A 20135-nucleotide genomic window follows, 5' to 3' on the forward strand; every position below is an offset into this window, starting at 1 on the left:
CGCCTTCTCCCATAGAATGCTTGTGGCAGGACATTGCTACTATGGTGGACTCAGAGGCCGCCTGTGTAATCCACTCTATAAGGACGATACAGCTGCAGATAACCATAACCTCAGACGAAAGCATGGAGACAAAAGAAAAGAGTCAAGAAATCTGTACTCTCACATAGAGTACAGCACCGGTATTTACATATGTAAACTGCAATCACTTACAGGGAACCTGTCACCTCCATAAATGAGTTATACCTGTAGACACTGTGCCTGGTTTACTGGTTTTGTCAATCAATGGACCAGCGAGTGATTGTAGCACACTCACTGAGTAGTGTGAAGTGATAGTTCCACGCATCGCCCTAATCACTGGAAATTAGCAGCTGCAGGGTGAATATAACGTCATTTTCTCCCTGTAGCCGCTGCTCCAGTATGCCAGCCAACATGCTGTTTATGTGCAGATTCCCACTATGTCTGCAGATAAATAGCTTATATGGAGGTGATCGATTCACTTTAGCTACGCTTAGCTTTCACTATAACACTAACATATAACCACCCAGTGAGGCTGTGTGCACACGCTGCGGATTAGGTGCGGATTCATCCGCGCGGATTTTGTAAAATCCGCAGGTGAAACCGCAGATCAAAATACCTGCGGTTTTACCTGCGGATTGGCCTGCGGTTTTGCCCTGCGGTTTTTCATCTCCTCAATGGAGGAGATGGCAAACTGCAGGAGAATCCGCAGAAAGAATTTACATGTCAATTCTTTCTGCGGATTGAAAACCGCAGATAATCCGCGCGGAAAATTCCGCACCGTCTACTGCGGTTTTTGATTCCCATAGGGAATCATGGTACTGTACACCGCAGCAGAAACTGCTGCGGGTCCGCAGCGGCCAAAACCGCTGCGGAACCGCAGCAAAATCCGCAGCGTGTGCACACAGCCTTAGAGCTAGAGGTGCGCTCCCCTGCAGTCTCCATTATCTGAGTGTGAGGAGCGCTGATAAGTAACCCACCATCAGTCCTCCTTATAGCTCCGGCTGGCAGTGAATGCACAAGACGTACTACCAGCTTCTGTGCCCTCACGCTACAGATAGTACATGTGGACACACTTCTTGCATTTCAGAATTGTCTTCCTTTGTCAGGGACAAGGAGCGTCCACAAAATTGCTGTTTACATAGAAGACTATAGTAAAGTGATAGGAAAGGACACTAACCGGGGACTTGTTGTGCCATACCAGTTTTAGTTTAGGTGTGAGTGCGTTTCACAAATTTCGCAGCTGGTTCGTTTGTGTGAGTCAGCATAGGAATATGTAAGCTGATTATAATCCATTAAATACAGGGTCTCACTTCACTCTATACATGCGATTACAGATTTCTTTTGTTTTATTGAACAAATCTATCTGTTATACCAGGTAACATGTGATGGTGTCTCCGCAGTGTTGGATGTTGATCTCCATGAGTTCATTCATCCTCATTTTTCACAGTCTTTTACTAGGCATTGCTCCTACTGGCCAGTTTCCTACTCTACACTGATGAGGGGCAATACCCTGAAACAGCTGTCTGTGGATGGATACCATGTTTTGTCATAGGTGGTTTCCTTCATTGGAGACTGCCCTTCCCGTGGTTGTTTCTTCCCGGAGAAAGACCTGGCTAGTCATTGCTTGCATTGAGAAACATGTGATGGTGTCTCCGCGGCTTGTGTTTTGCATGTTTTTGCATATTTCCCATAAGGGATGGGGTCATAGAATCATAGAATCGTAGAGTTGGAAGGGACCTCCTGGGCCATCTGGTCCAACCCCCTGCTCAAAGCAGGATTTGCTAAATCATCCCAGTGAGATGTCTGTCCAGCCTCTGTTTGAAGACTTCCATTGAAGGAGAACTCACCACTTCTCGTGGCAGCCTGTTCCACTCATTGATCACTCTAACTGTCAAAAAGTTTTTTCTAATATCTAATCTGTGTCTCTTCCCATTCAGTTTCATCCCATTGCTTCTAGTCTTTCCTTGTGCAAATGAGAATAAAGTTGATCCTTCTACAATGTGACAGCCCTTTAGATATTTGTAGACAGCTATTAAGTCTCCTCTCAGTCTTCTCTTTTGCAAACTAAACATTCCCAAATCCTGCAACCTTTCCTCATAAGACAGGGTTTGCAGACCGGTCACCATTCTGGTCGCTCTTTTCTGAACTTGCTCCAGTTTGTTGATGTCTTTTTTAAAATGTGGTGCCCAAAACTGGACACAATATTCCAGATGAGGTCTGACCAAAGAGGAGTAGAGGGAAATAATGACTTCACGTGATCTAGACTGTATGCTTTACTGCTCTAGAATCACTGCGTTGAGAAACATGCGTTGAGAAACATGTGATGGTGTCTCCGCAGTGTTGGATGTTGATCTCCATGAGTTCATTCATCCTCATTTTTCATAGTCTTCTACTAGGCATTGCTCCTACTAGCCAGTTTCCTACTCCACACTGATGAGGGGCAATACCCCGAAACAGCTGTCTGTGGATGGATACCATGTCTTGGCATAGGTGGTTTCCTTCATTGGAGACTGCGCTTCCCGTGGTTGTTCCTTCCCGGGGAAAGACCTGGCTAGTCATTGCTTGCGTTGAGAAACATGTGATGGTGTCTCCGCGGCTTGTGTTTTGCATACCAGGTAACAGACCAGTTAACAAATGTCTGATTCCATGGCCGAACATTATAGAAAAGCAATGCCGAAGTTAAAAAGTTAATCATGGTGGCTTCTAGTACAGTAACGCCAAGATAAATTTGGGTTGGCATCAATCCACAGCAGAGCCGCTAACCTTGGAGGATGTGTTCCAGGGGGGGGGGGGCAGTTTATCAAAACAATACCAGGCCGCATGTTGCATGTCAGCCTGCATGGCCTCCGGACTTGTCTCCCATCAAGCAGGTCTGGGATGTCATTAGTCAGCAATAGCACAGGGAGCTGCCAGCAGAGGATCTTGATGATTTGTCCAACTGCATTCAATGTGGCAGAACACTCCTCAGACAAACATTAATAACCTCATTATAGCAAACAATGCTGTGAGTGCAGGGATTTCTGTACCTCGTGCTCATACTCTATACTGAATAAATCGAGATGTTTCGAAAATGTTGTTTTCATATTTTCATAATTTCCATATCAGTAACATGTCTATCCATCCTGTGATTTCCACAATTCAACGACTATTCCTTTTTTGTCTTACAAATTCAATGTATAATTGTATTAATAATTTTTAATTTAGTTTTGCCACTTAGAAATATTTAGATTTTTGTCTTTATATTTTTAAGAGGAGACTGGAAAGAGAACAGCTGGAAAGAGAGAAAGAAGAGGCACGACAGGAGCTTGAGGCAATTGAAAAACTAAAGCAAGAAGAACTTTTGATCCAGCAGAAAATTGAAGAGCAACAAAAGGTGAGATCTGACAAGGCCTCTGAATCACTCAAGTTTATTTGATATGTGACTTAAAGAGGACCTATCGCTTCTGAGGAAAACACAAAAAGTGAAAGAAGGTGAAATTAGAAAGACTTTTCAGAAAACATGTCATTAGCAAAGCATATGATTTCCCTCAGTATTACTGCAACACTGGTTATATATTCACTAGCTATGAACACGTTTCAAGCCCGGGTGGCGAGCATTTTTATTGGTATATGGTCTCCCATCCTGGTATGTGCTGCACCCCTCATCCCTATCCTGGTATCCATGGTACCCCTCATCCCTATCCTGGTATGTATGGTACTCCTCATCCCTATCCTGCTATGCATGGCCCCGTCATCCCTATAATAGTATGCATGGCCCTCTCATCCTCATCCCTATTCTGGTATGTATGGTCCTCTCACCCCCCACCCCAATCCTGGTATGCATGGCAACCCATTCCTCATCCTGGTATACATGGTCCCCTCACCCCCCCAATCCTGGTATGCATGGTACCCCCTCATCGCTTTCCTGGTATGCATGGTACCCCCTCATCCCTATGCTGGTATGTGTGGTCCCCTCACCCCCCCAGTCCTGGTATGGATGGTACCCCCTCATCCATATCCTGGTATTCATGGTTCCCTCACCCCCCAATCCTGGTATGCATGGTACCCCCTCATACCTATCATGGTATGCATGGTCCCCTCACCCCGCCAATCCTGGAATGCATGGTCCCCTCACCCCGCCCAGTCCTGGTATGCATGGTTCCTTCACCCCCCAATCCTGGTATACATGGTCCCCTCACCCCCTGTCCTCGTATGCATGGTCCCCTCACCCCCTGTCCTGGTATGCATGGTCCCCTCACCCCCCCTATCCTGGTATGCATGGTCCTCTCGCCCCCTATCCTGGTATTCATGGTCCTTTCACTCCCCTTTCCTGGTATGCATGGTCCTCTCACCCCCCAATCCTGGTATACATGGTCCTCTCACCCCCCAATCCTGGTATGCTTGTTCCCCTCACCTCCCCAATCCTGGTATACATGGTCCCCTCACCCCCCAATCCTGGTATGCATGGTCCCCTCAACCCCCAATCCTGGTATGCATGGTCCCCTCAACCCCCAATCCTGGTATGCATGGTCCCTGAACCCCCCTATCCTGGTATGCATGGTCCTCTCACCCCCCAATCCTGGTATGCATGGTCCCCTCAACCCCCAATCCTGGTATGCATGGTCCCCTCAACCCCCAATCCTGGTATGCATGGTCCCTGAACCCCCCTATCCTGGTATGCATGGTCCTCTCACCCCCCTTTCCTGGTATGCATGGTCCCCCTCACCCCCCCAATCCTGGTATGTATGGTCCTCTCACCCCCTATCCTAGTATGCATGATCTTCTCACCCCCCTTTCCTGATATGCATGGTCCCCTCACCACCCAATCTTGGTATACGTGGTCCCCTCACCCCTCCTTTCCTGGTATACATGGTCCCCTCACCCCCCCTTTCCTGGTATGCATGCTACCTCTCACCCACCTATCCTGGTATGCATGGTCTCCGAACCCCCCTTTCCTGGTATGCATGGTCCCCCTCACCCCCCAATCCTGGTATGTATGGTCCATCTCACCCCCCTATCCTAGTATGTATGATCCTCTCACCCCCCTTTCCTGATATGCATGGTCCCCTCACCCCCCAATCTTGGTATACGTGGTCCCCCTCACCCCTCCTTTCCTGGTATACATAGTCCCCTCACCCCCCCCTTTCCTGGTATGCATGCTACCTTTCACCCCCCTATCCTGATATGTATGGTCCCCCTCACCCCTACTAAACTGCACACATACAAAAAGGAAAAAACATTTATACTCACCCTTCTTTCCTGTGTTCCTGCGCTGTCCCGTTCTGTCGGATGCCGGGGGAGGAGTGTGGCAACGGAGTACGCGCATGCCCATACCGCGCTGTCCGGCGCCATATTGCTGAAGACACACTGCAAATGTGTCTTCAGGAAAATGGCGCTGGATAGTGCTATGCGCATGCGCGATTCTCACTCGCACTCCTGCCCCGGTCTCCAGAAGAAGAGAAGCGCCGCTGCAACGCTCCTGCGGGTGATGTAAGTATGGCGCCAGATATTGCGGTATGCTGTGTCTACGCGTAACACCATCTCTGGCGCCATACCCGTTACCTGTAACGCTGGATGCCTCATTCTGTCTGGAGCCAGACTGCACAGGCGCGTCGCGCTTACGCAGTCTATAAAGGCTTCAGACAGAGTGACGCTTACTGCGTTATACTATAGATTTATTCAGAATCAGCACAAAATTTTGTGATATTCTCTTCTCTTGAAACTACTAGCTGAGAAGGGGCTAATTCTACAGAGAACCTGAGTGGTGAATTAAGTCTTATTGTTGGGTCTGGTCACGATCCAGGGTAAACAAATGTCGCATTATTGAATCCTAAAATACAACAGAACGTCAGAAAAAAGGAATTGGTGGACGGTTTCCGCGCTGCTGAAAGTAGACGTATATCCCTGTAAAAATTGAAAAGGTGGTGGTTTATTCAACGCGTTTCAAAGTACAAAATTACTTCTTCCTCAGGAATGACCACATGTATGATACTTTTTCATTATAATAGATGCAAAAATATGAAATCTTAAACCGCATAACTGAGTATTTCCAAAAATAACAAAATGTCTAAATGACTCCAAAGAGCAGACGTGACACAGTATGGCCTGCCGGCCGCATTCATAAGCTGTTCCAGTTTGGCACATAGGCCTTGACAGCCAAAGGGCTGGATACCGTGGCATCCGGGATCATGCAGTTGCCCCTGTCCAGCCTTTTTACTTTCGCTGTTATTTACATATTTGGGATGCAGATTACGCTGAAAACATTGTTGGAACAAGGAGCCATCAACTTGCTTTTCCATCATTGAGCCTTTGCTTCTGAGAAAGCAGCAGGCGTGATGACATCATGACAATACAGACCGGAGCAGTGGATGAACTGGGTTAGGTGAGTAGCATCCACTGCACAAAGCCGAGAGAAGACCAAGTCGAGGGAGTTTCCGTCTTCATGCGTTGGAGAATTAGTAAGCTGCAAAAGGCCAAACGAGGAGGTTAGAGATGAAAAGTGAGTAGCAGATGGGGAGAGGGGAAGAGCAATGGGGATGTTGAAATCTCCCATGATGAGGGTAGGGATGTCACAGGAGAGAAAATGTGGAAGCCAAGTGGCAAAATGATCCAGGAACTGATGGGAGGGGCCGGAAGGACGATACACTACCGCCACTCGCATGGAGAAGGGGGTGTAGAGTCTGACGGCATGGACCTCAAAAGAAGGGAAGACTAGTGAGGGTAGTTCAGGGATAACCTGAAAGGTACAAGTGTTTGTGCAAGAGTGTAAGTATGCATGTGTATATCTACATTTATACTTCATAATACACCTCAGCTCCTGCAGAACCTCAGTCTATAGTGATGTGGATGGATGAAGGAGGGGATGGATGTATGCAGCACATTATACTCACCTAAGGTATGTAAAAGCATATTCCTTTCTGGTTACTCCAATCAGCTGAGTAATTCCCCAGCTGCCTGGCACTGTGTACTGCATGGGGAGGCTGGAGCAGGGTGAGTGTCTAGCACAGACGGGGCGTGATATCTGTTGTGATGTTGCTGACCAGTCTCTGCCAGACTGGAAAACACAAGTTTGGCATGAGCAGCTCCTCCAGAATCAGGAGACAGCTGCTCACCAGACAAAGTGTGATACCTAGGACGCCATGCAGAATGCTGACTGAGTATATGGGCTCACGTCAATACCGACACTGCCGCCAGCACTCGGGAGCGGAGCGTGCGGCTGCATAGAAATACATGCAGCTAAACGTTCCGATCCGAGTGCCTGCAACAGTGGCGGGTATTGACGTACGAGACTTGTCAGAGTTTCTCGCATGTGAGTATGAGCCTTATTACAGACTGTCAGCATTCTGCAGCATAGGAACACACATAAATTATACAGAAAGCCCAGACAACCCCTTTAACAGTAAGAACATACATTATATATGCAATTTTTAAATCATATATTATTTTATTTCAGATGAAAGCTTCAGAGGAGCCTACCCACAAAACTATAGCAGAGCTTACAGAGAAGTTTGGTGCACCTCACCTTCCTACTGTGGAAGAGACAGATGAAAGTTTAGCTGTAAGTATTCCTCAAGGATCGTGTACAGTCTGTGCATATTTCTGGAGAAATCTTACTTGCTACTTCCTTTGGTTTGACACCTTATAAGATGAATAATACCTCTGCTGAAGCTGTTATTCCAGATTTTACATATTTAATTCTTCACTTCAGGCTACAATAGCAGATTGTACATCATGGTCTGTTCTTTATGGAGCAGACACGGATCTCCTAACCCGAACTGAAATGCTTCAGAGGCATATATGATGTTGCCAAATTCAGGTCAGGAGAGCCTCGGCCCGTCCATGGATCGCATTGTGCACTCAGACCGCTATTAATGTATTAATGGATGTGTATTCAGCCTCACTTTCATGTTCTGTCACTCTTTATTTGCAGTAATAATTTGTGATATGAAAACCTTAACTAGGCTTTTATGTGAAGACTTATATCTTTCTAAACTTGGTAAAATCATGAGCCACTTTCCAGATGCCAATTAGTATAACATAACAATGCTTTTGAGTATTATAATTTAAAAGCTAAGGAGCTGTTCTCTATTAAGGTATAGTTTTGTGGAAAAGTGTTTGCCCCTCTCTGATTTCCTGTTCTTTTGCATGTTGTCACACTTAAATGTTTCAGTTCGCCAAACCAATTTAAATATTAGACAAAGATAGCACAAGTAAACACAAAATGTAGTTTTTACATGAAGTTCTTTGTTAGTAAAGGAAAGAGAAACCCAAAACTACAGAGCCTTGTGTGAAGAAGTAATTGCCCCCCACTTCCCAATCTTAAAATACAAATTACCTGTGGTTTATCACATCTTTGGGAAGCTGAGTTCAAATTCCCTAGCCACACCCAGGCCTGATTACTGCCACATCTGGTCTCAATCAAAAAATTACTTAAACAAGACCTGCCACACAAAGTGAAGAAGACCAAAATATCCTTAAAAGCTAAACATCGGGCTGCAATCCAAAGGCATTCTGGAATAAATGAGAAACAAAGTAATTGAGATCTATCAGTTTGGACAAGGTTATAATCCCATTTCTAAAACTTTGGGACAAGCGAACCACAGTGAAAGCCATTATTAGTCCGGTCAAAATACGGTTTGACCCGGAACAAATTCCAAGAAAGCGTTTTATGATTTTTTTATTACTATTATATGTGGGGAACAACATATTAAACGTTTTCCAAAAATTGATCACCACAAAGGTCCTAACTATGACGTCATAAGACGATGACAGCCATCGCACTAAAAATAACAAATATTTCCCTATATCAAAGCTGTAGCTTTAGGTTACAGAAGAGTTTGCATTTTGTATACTATATATTTTCATATAACAATTTTTATACAAAGTTTTATACTAACTACATGGACAGGCGAGGTCATGACGTCATCAATGACATCATGACATATGTACATTTCTAGAAATTATAGAATTAAGACACAGTGCATTTTAAGACCTACTTTATCACTGAATAAGCGTGTCAGGTCAATAGTCACTATTTTCATCATCAGACACTGCTTCCTCACTCATATTGTCACAATGCTCTTCTTGACATGGTCCGCATACCCGTGAACAGGTAAGTCCGTGTCTTTTGTAAGTGCACCGAAGTGTACTACAACCACGAGAACAATTGCAGTGAATTATTTTCAGAAGTGTTTCTGGTGCGGGTGAAGTATCCATCATCACTGGAACTAGACTGTTGTTCTGCAATTCCCATCCCCATTCAGTAGTGTCCATGACCTAACCATTGTCCATCCAAAGCATCACTTGGAGGTAACTCTGAAGGGCATGATACTTCGTTGCAGAGGAGGTCGGTGGCAGTCGTTCAGGTGTAACAAAGATTTTGGCTGAACCCAACTTTTTTCCAGAGAGTAGAATACCTCATTGCAGACAGATTGTCTCCAGGTTTGCCCCCGAACAATGCCACCATCGCTTTACACCCAGCGTCTTCAATCTCAGCTCTGTTTTTGTTAGGTGTGGAAAAGATTTTAGCACAGCTATTTAAGACCGAGTCTCCCTTCAAAACCTTGTGTAGACCGAGTTTTTTTCCGATTCCAAAAACCGCGGAAGTGGTATCGCAACCCGTGAATGCATGAAGGAACTGAAGACTGCTGCAGACATGGTTTCCCAGGAACTTCTTCATAACCTTAATGTCGTATACTGTTGCAGGGCTCCCTTTATCCGAGTAGAAATAAAGCTTGTTGCCATCGCTGGTTGACGCGTGATGAAGTAACAACACCAAAAGATCTGTATCTTCGCCAATGAGACTAATACTTTTGTTGGATGACATTGACACTGCTGCCTTAACAATCTCCACATCTGCATCCCCCTCTGATTGTATTACGTAGCAACCTCTGTCATTCATGCGCTGTGAAACGAGATTGATAAGAGACTGTTCTCCACATTCGAAAGGAAGTCCTCCTATTTCCCGACAAATTTCGTTCCTTCAGCAATGTTCACTTTGTTACTTGTTCTTTTTTTGCGCCGTCGCTGATGGGTAATGTCCTTAGTGTTTGGTCCTCCAATGTAACCATCAAATACTATCGTAGCCTTACCATAGTGCTTTAGTGTGAAAGATGCATAGTCTTCAGCGATTGAACAATATGTCTTTCCTTCTGACCACTTCAGTCGATGGAGAAGAGAACCTTCGTCAAGAACATAATGTTCCACTTCTGGTACATCCTTGAGTACTGCGTCATCTGAACTCTGTTCTTTTATAGCAGCCATCAGTTGTGCTTTGTTTGGTTTGCGTAAGAGATGTTTTACCTCAAAGATGGATGGTGGGTATGGTGAAAGTTCATAGGCCATCACCTCATCAAGGGAAAGATCAGCAGTTTGAGACACCACAAGAAACCTTTGGAACAAAAGAGCGGGGTCTATTGTTTTGTCCTTAGCAACGTCAATAGCCTCACTGGATGCCAGGGTCTTGGCTTTCATTGACCGCTTGTACTTAACTGAAAACAGTGATTGACCCTACATTGTTGCCACTATTTCTCTGCCAATGGTGAACAGGTTATGGACATTCACATCCTTATTTGCATTAACACCGGTGATAATGTTGCGAAGAGACACTTCATCAGAGAAAGGTGAAAAGGTCTCGAGTTTATATGCTATTTTCTCCAGGTCTTCACGATCTCTTCTCGTCCTTGACGTTCTTGCCTCCTTGTGTTGTTCACTGGTGACAAAGCTCTGGCGAGTGAAACCCTGCATTGCATCACTGTAGGAAGAGGACACTGGCACAGACAGAGTCCACAAGGCCCTCTGATGTTCGGACATTCCACTTCCTCTGGTGAGTCCTCCTGCAGTTTTTAGGGAGCGCATCAGAGCTTGCTCGATGACTAGGTCGCAACCCAGGCCTGTCCAGTACTGATCAGTCCGCCTTACAACATGCAAGCCATTCATAAATCTATGGAAGACTGATGGCATATCATCTTCCAGAGTGGTCATAGACTGGAGGTAAAGGTAGGCGGCCTTCACATAGTTCCCATGCCCAGCAGCTGCAAGAATGGGCAAACATTCGGCTACAGCATGAAGGTGCATCAGCCATGATCCTGTACGATCGGCCTCGATAAGCTCCCTTGCAATTCCAACCATCTGTTGGTAATTCAGCCATAGTTTACTGGTGCGAGAGTGAGCGGATAATCCATTTCTTTTGGTGGACAAGAAGTTGACAATTTCACTAAGGCAGGTAGAAGTGATGACCGAATTCAAGTCACTCTCCCCTGTCAGTGTCCGAGCATACAACTGCTCAGGTTCTTGCAACAGGTCTGCAAAACCGGGATGGTCGCAAAGTACTTTGTCTGCAACTTGCTGAGTAAGACACTGATCAAGGAGGAGATGGCCACGAACTGCACGCTGAACTGTCTTTCCAGTCATGATGTGTTACACAGCATTGTCACCGTAAATTGTTCCCAAGATCTCTTTGATTCCACTCCCATCCATCAACGTTCCTATGGCACCCATAAGATTCATCAATGTGTGGAAGCTCCCGAGCATCAGGACAACATCTCGAACCAGGCTGTCTTCAGGCACCTCGTGTTTGATTTCTGACGCTTTCCAGTAGAGTGGCTGATCGAATGTAACAACTGCAGCGGATCGGTGTTTATCAGCAAGGTTGCACAGATACTCAAGAGTAGAGAAGATGCATGACTTGTCTCCGGAATACATGTCAATGATGGGCAGGAAGATTACCGAAGATGACCCTGGATGATCACAGTCTTTATGTAGCATGTGCATCATTCCATTCCAGGTCGGTGCAGGCTGTTTGAAGCGTAAAGACATCTCCCACAATACATCAACACGATGGTCAATGGCGTCGAGAAATGGCAAGGGCTTGAATTTTATGTTTCAGCGAGTGTGCTTTGCGAAACGGTATTCCCTTACATCAACTCTGCTTCGTTCAACTATCTCCAAGTCCGCAGTCTTCCATCTGAGAACAGTGCGACTGACCTTCCTTCCTGGAGTCACAGTAGCTACCATCCCCATGCCGTGGAAAGTCCGCTTCCCATCTAACGTGATGATATTATAATCGACGTTGTCCGCAGCGAACAGCAGTGCCGTATCCAGTCTGTCTATGGTACCACCGAGTACATCCTGGCCAACAGAAGCGGCAGCGTTTTCCTCGAATCCCTGAACTTCCGAATATGATGAACAATATCCCATGGCTGAGAGACTGTCTACAAGAAATCGAGACCTGAAATGATGATGGAGCTGGACTGCTAACCCAAGCTGCAATGGAGCTACTACAGCCCTGGGACGTACAGCCTGAACAACTGATTGTCCAATGCTTGCGACCTTCCTGTGAATGTCCTTTCCAACGAAGAGGGTTTCAAGCAAGCAAAGCAAACTCAGGGGGAGATAATCTAAGGCAGACTGACATTCAAGCGAAGAAGTCTTAGGATATTCATCGGTTGAAGATGGGATCTTAGACTTGATATCGCTCTTGATTAGTTTGGCCGCAGTCTCTCTTCTGGGCTTCTTCATCCATTTCCTGACTACGGAAATAGTCCCTCAGGATTATTCTGGTCTTTTCACGGAACGTTACAATGTTAGGCAGCCCTTCACACTCTGCTATGAATAGCGAAACGTCATACCTCTCCTCCAGCCTATACCGCAGCCATTTATTCCTATAGGCAGCACTGTCTCCTTCTACAAGATACTCCATCATTTTTTTTGCAAGATCTGTGACAGTCAGTTGCTCTTCATCCTTGTCCTCGAGAAATGCACACATTCTCAAGAACGCTTGCTCTTGGTCCATGTTCATCGGCCTCCCTACCTTCCGCGGTTTCTTTGTAGTAGATCCACCACCATGACGCATAGGAATTCCGTAATTTGTCCGAAAGTTTATGTCACATGAACGATAATACAGACAGTCTGAAGCATGTAAGTCCTTCCCAAAGTACGCGATTCTCCCTTGAATGGTGATTGCCCAGTCATCATTACGCTGTTTGCAATGTGACAAGATGGACCTTACAAATCCATCCGTTTTAACAAAGCTATAGTCATCGAAATCACTACTAGATCTTGTCTTCACCACTTCATGTCCACAGAACAAACACTGCGTTGTGCTATCATAGGATCCAGTAGATACCCGTGTACCTCTCTTGGCAGGTGAACGATGAATGGAATTAGCTTTCTTATGCAAGTCTATTTGCTTCTTGTTTATGTAGTTTATACGACATCTCTTGTGCACCACTGCTCCAGCAGCTACCACAGTGCTAACGCCCCTCTCAATACTGGCTTTATTGATCCCTTCAGCTCCTTTCGCACCAATCACCACTCTTTCTCCGTCATCTTCTACTTCATGGCTGCATAAGGGGCAAGTTTCTTGACTTTCCATCATTTTCAGCTCTGTAAAAGAAGATAAATAAATCGTTAAATAATAAATATAATAATAGTAGTAATTGTAAAAGAAATATGATAGACACTGAAAGGCGAGTCGCATTTAACATTTTACATCTTTGGAGGCCATATTCTTTGACGTCACATTTGGACCCTTTGTGGTAACCCTATCTTGGTAAACTTTTAGTATGTTTTTCCCTACATGTAATACTACCAAAAAAAGCAATAAAACGCTTTCTTGGAATTTGTTCAGGGTAAAGGATTTTTTTTTTCGTATTTTGACTGGACTATATCCACAAATGGCAAAAACATAGAACAGTGGTGAACCTTCCGAGGAGTGTCGGGCCTCACTTGCCTCAGTTAAGGTTAGTGTTCATGACTCCACCATAAGAAAGAGACTGAGCAAAAATGGCCTGCATGGCAGAGTTCCAAGATGAAAAGCACTGCTGAGCACACTGCTGAGAAATAACATAAAATCTCATCTCAGTTTTGCCAGAAAACATCTTGATGATCCCAGGGAGAATACTCTCTTGACTTCTAAGGCAGAAGTTGATCTTTTTGGAAAGTGTATGTACCATTACATGTGGCGTAGAAGTAACACAGCATTTCAGAAATGGAATATCATACCAGCAGTCAAATATGGTGGTAGCGTGGTGGTCTCAGGCTGTTTTGCTGCTTCGGAACCTGGAAGACTTGCTGTGGTAAATGGAACCATGAATTCTGCTGTCTACCAAAAAATCCTGAAGGCGAATGTCCGTCCATCTGTTTGTGACCTCAAGCTGAAGCACACTTGGGTTATGCAGCAGGACAATGATCCAAAACATACCAGCAAGTCCACCTCTGAATGGCTTAAGAAAAACAAAATTAAGAGTTTGGAGTGGCATAGTCAAAGCCCTGACCTTAATCTGATTGAGATGCTGCGGCATGACCTTAAAAAGGTGGTTCTCTCTCAGAAACCCTACATTGTGGCTGAATTACAACAATTCTACAAAAATGAGTGGGCCAATAATCCTCCAGAGCATTGTAAAAGACTCATTGCCAGTTGTCACATACGCTTGATTGCAGTTGTTGCTGCTAAGGGTGGCCCAACCAATTATTAGGGGACAATCACTTTTTCACACAGGGCCCTTTAGGTTTGTAATTCTTTTTCCATTAATAATAAAAGCCTTCATTTAAAAACTGCATTTTGTGATTACTTGTGTTATTTTTGTCTAATATTTAAATTTGTTTGGTGATCTGAAACATTTAAGTGTGACAAACATACAAAACAATAGGAAATCAGGAAGGGGCAAACACTTTTTCACACAACTATATATTAAACAGAGGATATAGTAACAAATAGGGACTTGGTACAGTTATGTATTACATGGATGCCCATTCTTTTGAATGGTTATTGTGTAGTACTACATTCCCCAGGAATCATTTACAGCATTTTGCAGCTTTCCCTGGAAATACCAATGTACTGTTTCAGAATCTAAACCTGCCTCTTAAAGTACACCTTGGGTATCTTTAAAAGGACGTCTGGTCATATAATGTTAATGATGTATTCGTAGGTGATCCATAGAATAGGTAATCAATATGAGATAGGTGGGGATGGGACCATATATTTTGGAGCCAGATGAAGCCAGTGGTGTTCCCTCTCCCGATGAAGCCTCAGCCCCCAAGTAAAGGAATGGTTCGGAGACTAAGGTAACAGGTCACTTAACGCCCCCTCCTCCCCCTCTGATGATCATTTGCACTAGAATTGTTACCTTTTTCACCAAAAAAATACAAGCAAACGTAAAAAAAAGTGGTGTATTTTAGGGGCAAACTAATATAGCTTAACTATAATGGGGCCATTTGGTTTCAATTAAGGTGTTCAGCATTTGGTGCATATCCTAATGGAAACTAAACAAACCTCATTATAGATAAAGGGGTAGTTCTGTTGGTTTTACATCTGTCTTGTGATAAATACAGTTTGCAACAAAACTGATGTGGTTCTGGTGCCATACGCTTGTATGGATAGTGGTTCTGGGGCCATGCTCTTGTACAGATAGTGGTTCAGGTGCTATATTCATGTATGGATGGTGATTCTTTAACGTGTTCATGTAGTGATTGTTGTTCTGGTGATGTATTCATCACTAGAACCATCATCTGTACATGAATATGAAACCAAAATCATCATCAGGACATAAGTCGAACACTAGAGCCATCAATAGCACATAAATACAGCACCAGAAGTATCATCGATACATGAATACGAAAAGAGAATCATGATCATTACATAAACAGAACACCACAGTCATCAATAGTGCATAAATACAGTACCAAAACCATCATCAGTAAATAAATAGGTCACTAGAACCATGTCATGATCCATGCTGGATCAGGACTGAGATAAAAGCACAGGTAACCTTTTTTTTCCTAAGCTGTGAGCTTAGGGTTGGTTTTTGCCCCGGTGGCCATTAGGATTATTGCACTGTGGTGTCGTTTGTTCTAAGTTCCCCCCGGTGGTGGTGAGTGTCATTGCACTCTGGTTTATTAGTTAGTGCACATGATTAGAATGCAGGTGTGATTGCTGGCTCTGCTGTAAAAGAGTCACAGGTGTTGCAATCAGTGTTGATGATCAGTGTTGATGATAGTGTTCATTTCAACCATCCTTGGTGGAGGAAGGAGCTGGAGAGCAGCTCTGACAGAGCCTGGTGTGAAAGGAGTCATAGGGGATTTCCTTAGCTCTGACAGAGCTTGGTGGCAGCGATTCAGGAGGAGAGCTGCATGCTGGTGGTGGACTCTGCTGCCAGGAGCAAGTGCAACAGAGTAAAGCTAAGTGGTGTTTCCCTGTTTGTGTTTTTTCCTTAGTGTGTATTAGTGCAGCGGTGGGGCCAGTGCCTGGGCCACCCAGCTCCCTAGCAAGGGATAGGTGTAGGGTGTGCTAGGGCGATAGGTTCGTGATCAGCGCCCGGTGGGGAACCGGCATAGGGAACATTAGGAGCGTTAGGGACACTGACTCAGGAGTGCAGGAGGTCTCCACGTCCCCTGTCCCTATCGCAGGGCCCACCGTTGTAACTGTTTCCCTACCCCTTGTCTTGTTGTTTTAGTTACCGGACTGCGAGCCGTGTCACACAGGACATCACGTGCCGCGTCTTGTTACCGGCCTGCTGGTCGCGTCACACAGGACGGGTCCACGTGACAAACCATCATCAGTACGTGAATACAGCACCAGAACCACCATCAGTATATTAACGCACTGCTAGAACCTTCATCAGTATGTGAATGCACCACCAGAACCATAATCCGTACATATATATTTGTATATATACATACATAATCAGGCCCATATATATTTGTATCTCAAGAACCTACAGCTCTTCATATGTCTTTAACAATGGTAAGGAGATGCTGGGATTTGTTATAAGTCATTATTAGACTGCAGACAATAAAAGAACCACAGTACTGATGAGACATATAAGTATCAACAAGTAAACATTTACATCCAGGTACCTTATAGGTGACCTCTTCTCTGATTTAGTTGTTTCTTTCTTTTTGTCTCCATCTTATCCAGATGCCATGATGACTTTTCACATTCATAGCTCTTATCTGCAGATTTCCCTCTTTCCGTTCTTCTATAGCAAAGCCCAACTTAGTGCCCTTAAAAATAAAAGTGTTATTAAAATGCTCTCTGCATAAAGTTATCTGTCAATGCTATGCCCTAAATAAACCTCCTATGGTATATGACCTCCACACTGTCTGCCATTATGAGCAATAACTACCCCACTGTCAGCCATTATCAGCTATAACTGCCACACCATCCACCATTTTGAACCTCCGCCTATAGTTTCTGCCTCTACACTCTATCTCCACACTGTCCCCCCCGCCATGCTAACCTCTCTCCATAGTGTCCTCACATTTCACACTGACCCCTCTCCATATCCATTCTGTGCCCCCTCTTCATGATATGCCCTCGCTTCGCACCACATTGGCCTCTCCAAACTGTACAACCTCCTCATCACACTGTCCCCCTACAAGGTTTGTGATGGTCACCATAGCCACCCTTACAGTTTGATATCAACAAAAGCCCTACACTATGTACACTATGATATCCACCACAGACCCCCATTATATAGTATGGTATCCACCACAACACCTCATATATCGTATGATGTTCACCACAGCCCTGTATTTACAATATAATGCCCCCCCCCCACAGCCCCTATTGTGATGTTCCCAAGAGCCACTTTTGTAATGTCCCCACAGTCAGCCCCACTTGTAATGTCCCCATAGTGAGCCCCACTTGTAATTGCCCCACTTGTAATTTCTCCACAGTCAGCCCCACTTGTAATGTCCCCACAGTCAGCCCCACTTGTAATGACCCCACGATCAGCCCCACTTGTAATGTCCCCACGGTCAGCCCCACTTGTAAGGTCCCCACATCCAACCCCTCGTAATGTTCGCGCAGCCAGCCCCTCGTAATTCCCCCACAGCTAGCCCCTCGTAATGTCCACATAACAAGTTTCTTAAAAGGGTTATCACACCAACAAAGTGCATTTTAAATTTTTAATTATGGTAATAGATCTTGGAATAAGAATAATTGGCCATTGGATGTGTTAAAAAATTTTTTTTCCTGTGCTGAGATATTATAAATGTGCCCCTGCTTTGTACTGTGTAATGGCTGTGTCTGACTGTACAGGAACATGGTCTGATCATATGCAGGGGAGGAAGCAAGAAAGTATACAGGCATTACAGCACGGGATCACAGCTTATTCTTTTTGTGAGTCAAAACAATTCACTGCCTATGAGCTCAAAGAAAGGGAGGCCTTACTCTTTCGTGCCGGAGTGCAAAACCAAAGACATGAACTGGAGTAAAGGTTGATATACATTCAATGTGTAGGAGCATGTTCACACTGGCCATTAAACAGACCTTATCTATGATAGAAACAAAAGGCACATATACCATGCTGTAAGTAAGTAAAAAGCAATAGTGCATATAAATAACATAGGATACTTAGTAAACACTGTTTTTGAATATAAAAAAAGCATAAAAGCCATTCCACCAGCGACAAGGTGCACTCAATCGGGACGGGCCTAACCTCTAGTATTAAAACCTTACCATGTGTCAAAAATGGTATTCTTACTCACAATGAGGTAATTTATGACACGTGGTAAAATGCTTCAACGTTGACTCTACGCAGTGAAGGTCACATGATAGAAATTCTGTCTTGGGAAGTACACTCTTTTATCTATGATTGTTATGTATAATTCTATTCATAATGAATTTCTATCAGCGACTGTTTTTTACTGTATCCTCACAACAGAACCAGAATTGGTTTGAGGACCCTTTGGTGCTTTGTAATTTTCCTTTGAACTTCAAATAATTACTATACTTCTTTAATCCCACATAAAAGGGCGTTAAACAGAAGAGCCCAGATATTCCTCCTGAGACTGAGGACACAGAACTTTCAGATGATGTGGAAAGAGCAGATGAAAGTCAGTTAAAATATGGCTCAGGAGAGAATCAGGAAAACTCTGAAATTCTAGGACAGGAATCGGTACACGTACCCGCTGAAGACATTCCTGCGGGTGATGATGTACATGTAGATGACCATGTCCCATCTGCGGATACATCAAACACAAATACAGAGAAGAATGAAACTGGTACGGAGGCATCAGAAGAAAAGGAAAGCACAGCTGATGCAGGCGAACAAGATGCTTAACCTTCTTCTCAGAGAATCTGTTACTATCATGGACAGTTGGAAACCACTTACTACATGGGTGGGCTTCTTAATATGCAGCAATCTTATCTTGCATATGAACTGGATCATGAATTAGTATGAAAAGCATGAACACAAAACTCGGCAGAACGTGTCAAATGTGACTGTGATCTCTATTAAATCCCTTTTGTTTTTATTGCCTGAGCTTGTTTTATTATGTTGTGTTATTCGCAGTTTGTGTGTTTCTGTTTTTCGCAGTTACAGCCGCCGCTCTATATACTCTATATACTATCGTGTATATACAATGACAGAAACAGTGCCGCCCCTGCGACTGAAATCGAATGCTACCAAATGTTAGTAGCCTTTTTCTTTATTTTGTAACACTCTTAACATGACATGCATTTTTTCTGACATTTTTTAAAGAGTAACCGACATTTAATTTTTTGCTTTCATAAGTCAATAAGACAAAAACAAGTGAAAAATAAGCTTTTTAATATATTTTTTAGAGAAATTAGATTATTCCTACTCCAGGACTGAGCATTCATTCTCAGAATTCTCACTTCACAAATAAAATCTGTTTTCAGTTAAGGGCCTGTCACACTAAGCGATATCTCTAGCAATATCACTATAACTTGTGACGTTATAGCGTTATTGCTAGCGATATCGCTGTGTGTGATACTTACCTACGACCCGCTCCCCCGCTGGTTATCGCTGATCGCGCGAGAACGTCCTGGACCGTTTCTCGTCGTCAGCTTCCTGCGGTGCTTCCTGTGGAGAGACGAGTGTGGAGCCGGGCGGGAGGACGCAGGATCGCCTAGTGTGACAGGTAAGTAGCGACCCCCGTCCCCAGCGATGTCGATGGTGAGATCTGCCTGTGTGGCAGCTCACTAGCGACCACTTAGCGATGCACCAGCGATCCTGACAGCGTCATATCGCTGGTCGGGATCACTCGTGCATCGCTAAGTGTGACAGTACCTTAAATGTGGATTTAGCCATTACTGAGATAGAAGCTGATAGTTGTTGCTCAGAAGGTTTTATGAAGGACAGTAATTGTTACTTTAGGAGAACTTGCAG

At 44.4% G+C, this 20135-nt stretch overlaps 1 protein-coding gene across 7 annotated transcripts in view; it reads left to right on the forward strand.

Moving 5' to 3' along the window:
• Positions 1-19265, forward strand: part of LOC141088655 (DPY30 domain-containing protein 1-like) — a 43230-nt gene extending 23965 nt beyond the window's left edge. For 6 of the 7 annotated variants that reach the window (XM_073574802.1, XM_073574803.1, XM_073574804.1 and 3 more), the window contains exons 3-5: positions 3269-3391; positions 7451-7555; positions 18756-19265. In XM_073574802.1, the coding sequence (XP_073430903.1) occupies positions 3269-3391; positions 7451-7555; positions 18756-19064 (537 nt within the window). In that variant the 3' untranslated portion in view covers positions 19065-19265. The remainder of the gene's footprint in view (positions 1-3268; positions 3392-7450; positions 7556-18755) is intronic. The other variant, XM_073574807.1, reaches the window with a different exon arrangement.
• The last annotated feature ends 870 nt before the right edge of the window (positions 19266-20135 follow it).

Source organism: Dendrobates tinctorius, unplaced genomic scaffold, assembly GCF_039654945.1.
Source record: "Dendrobates tinctorius isolate UK_male_01 unplaced genomic scaffold, ASM3965494v1 ptg000040l, whole genome shotgun sequence".
Taxonomy (NCBI): Eukaryota; Metazoa; Chordata; class Amphibia; order Anura; family Dendrobatidae; genus Dendrobates; species Dendrobates tinctorius.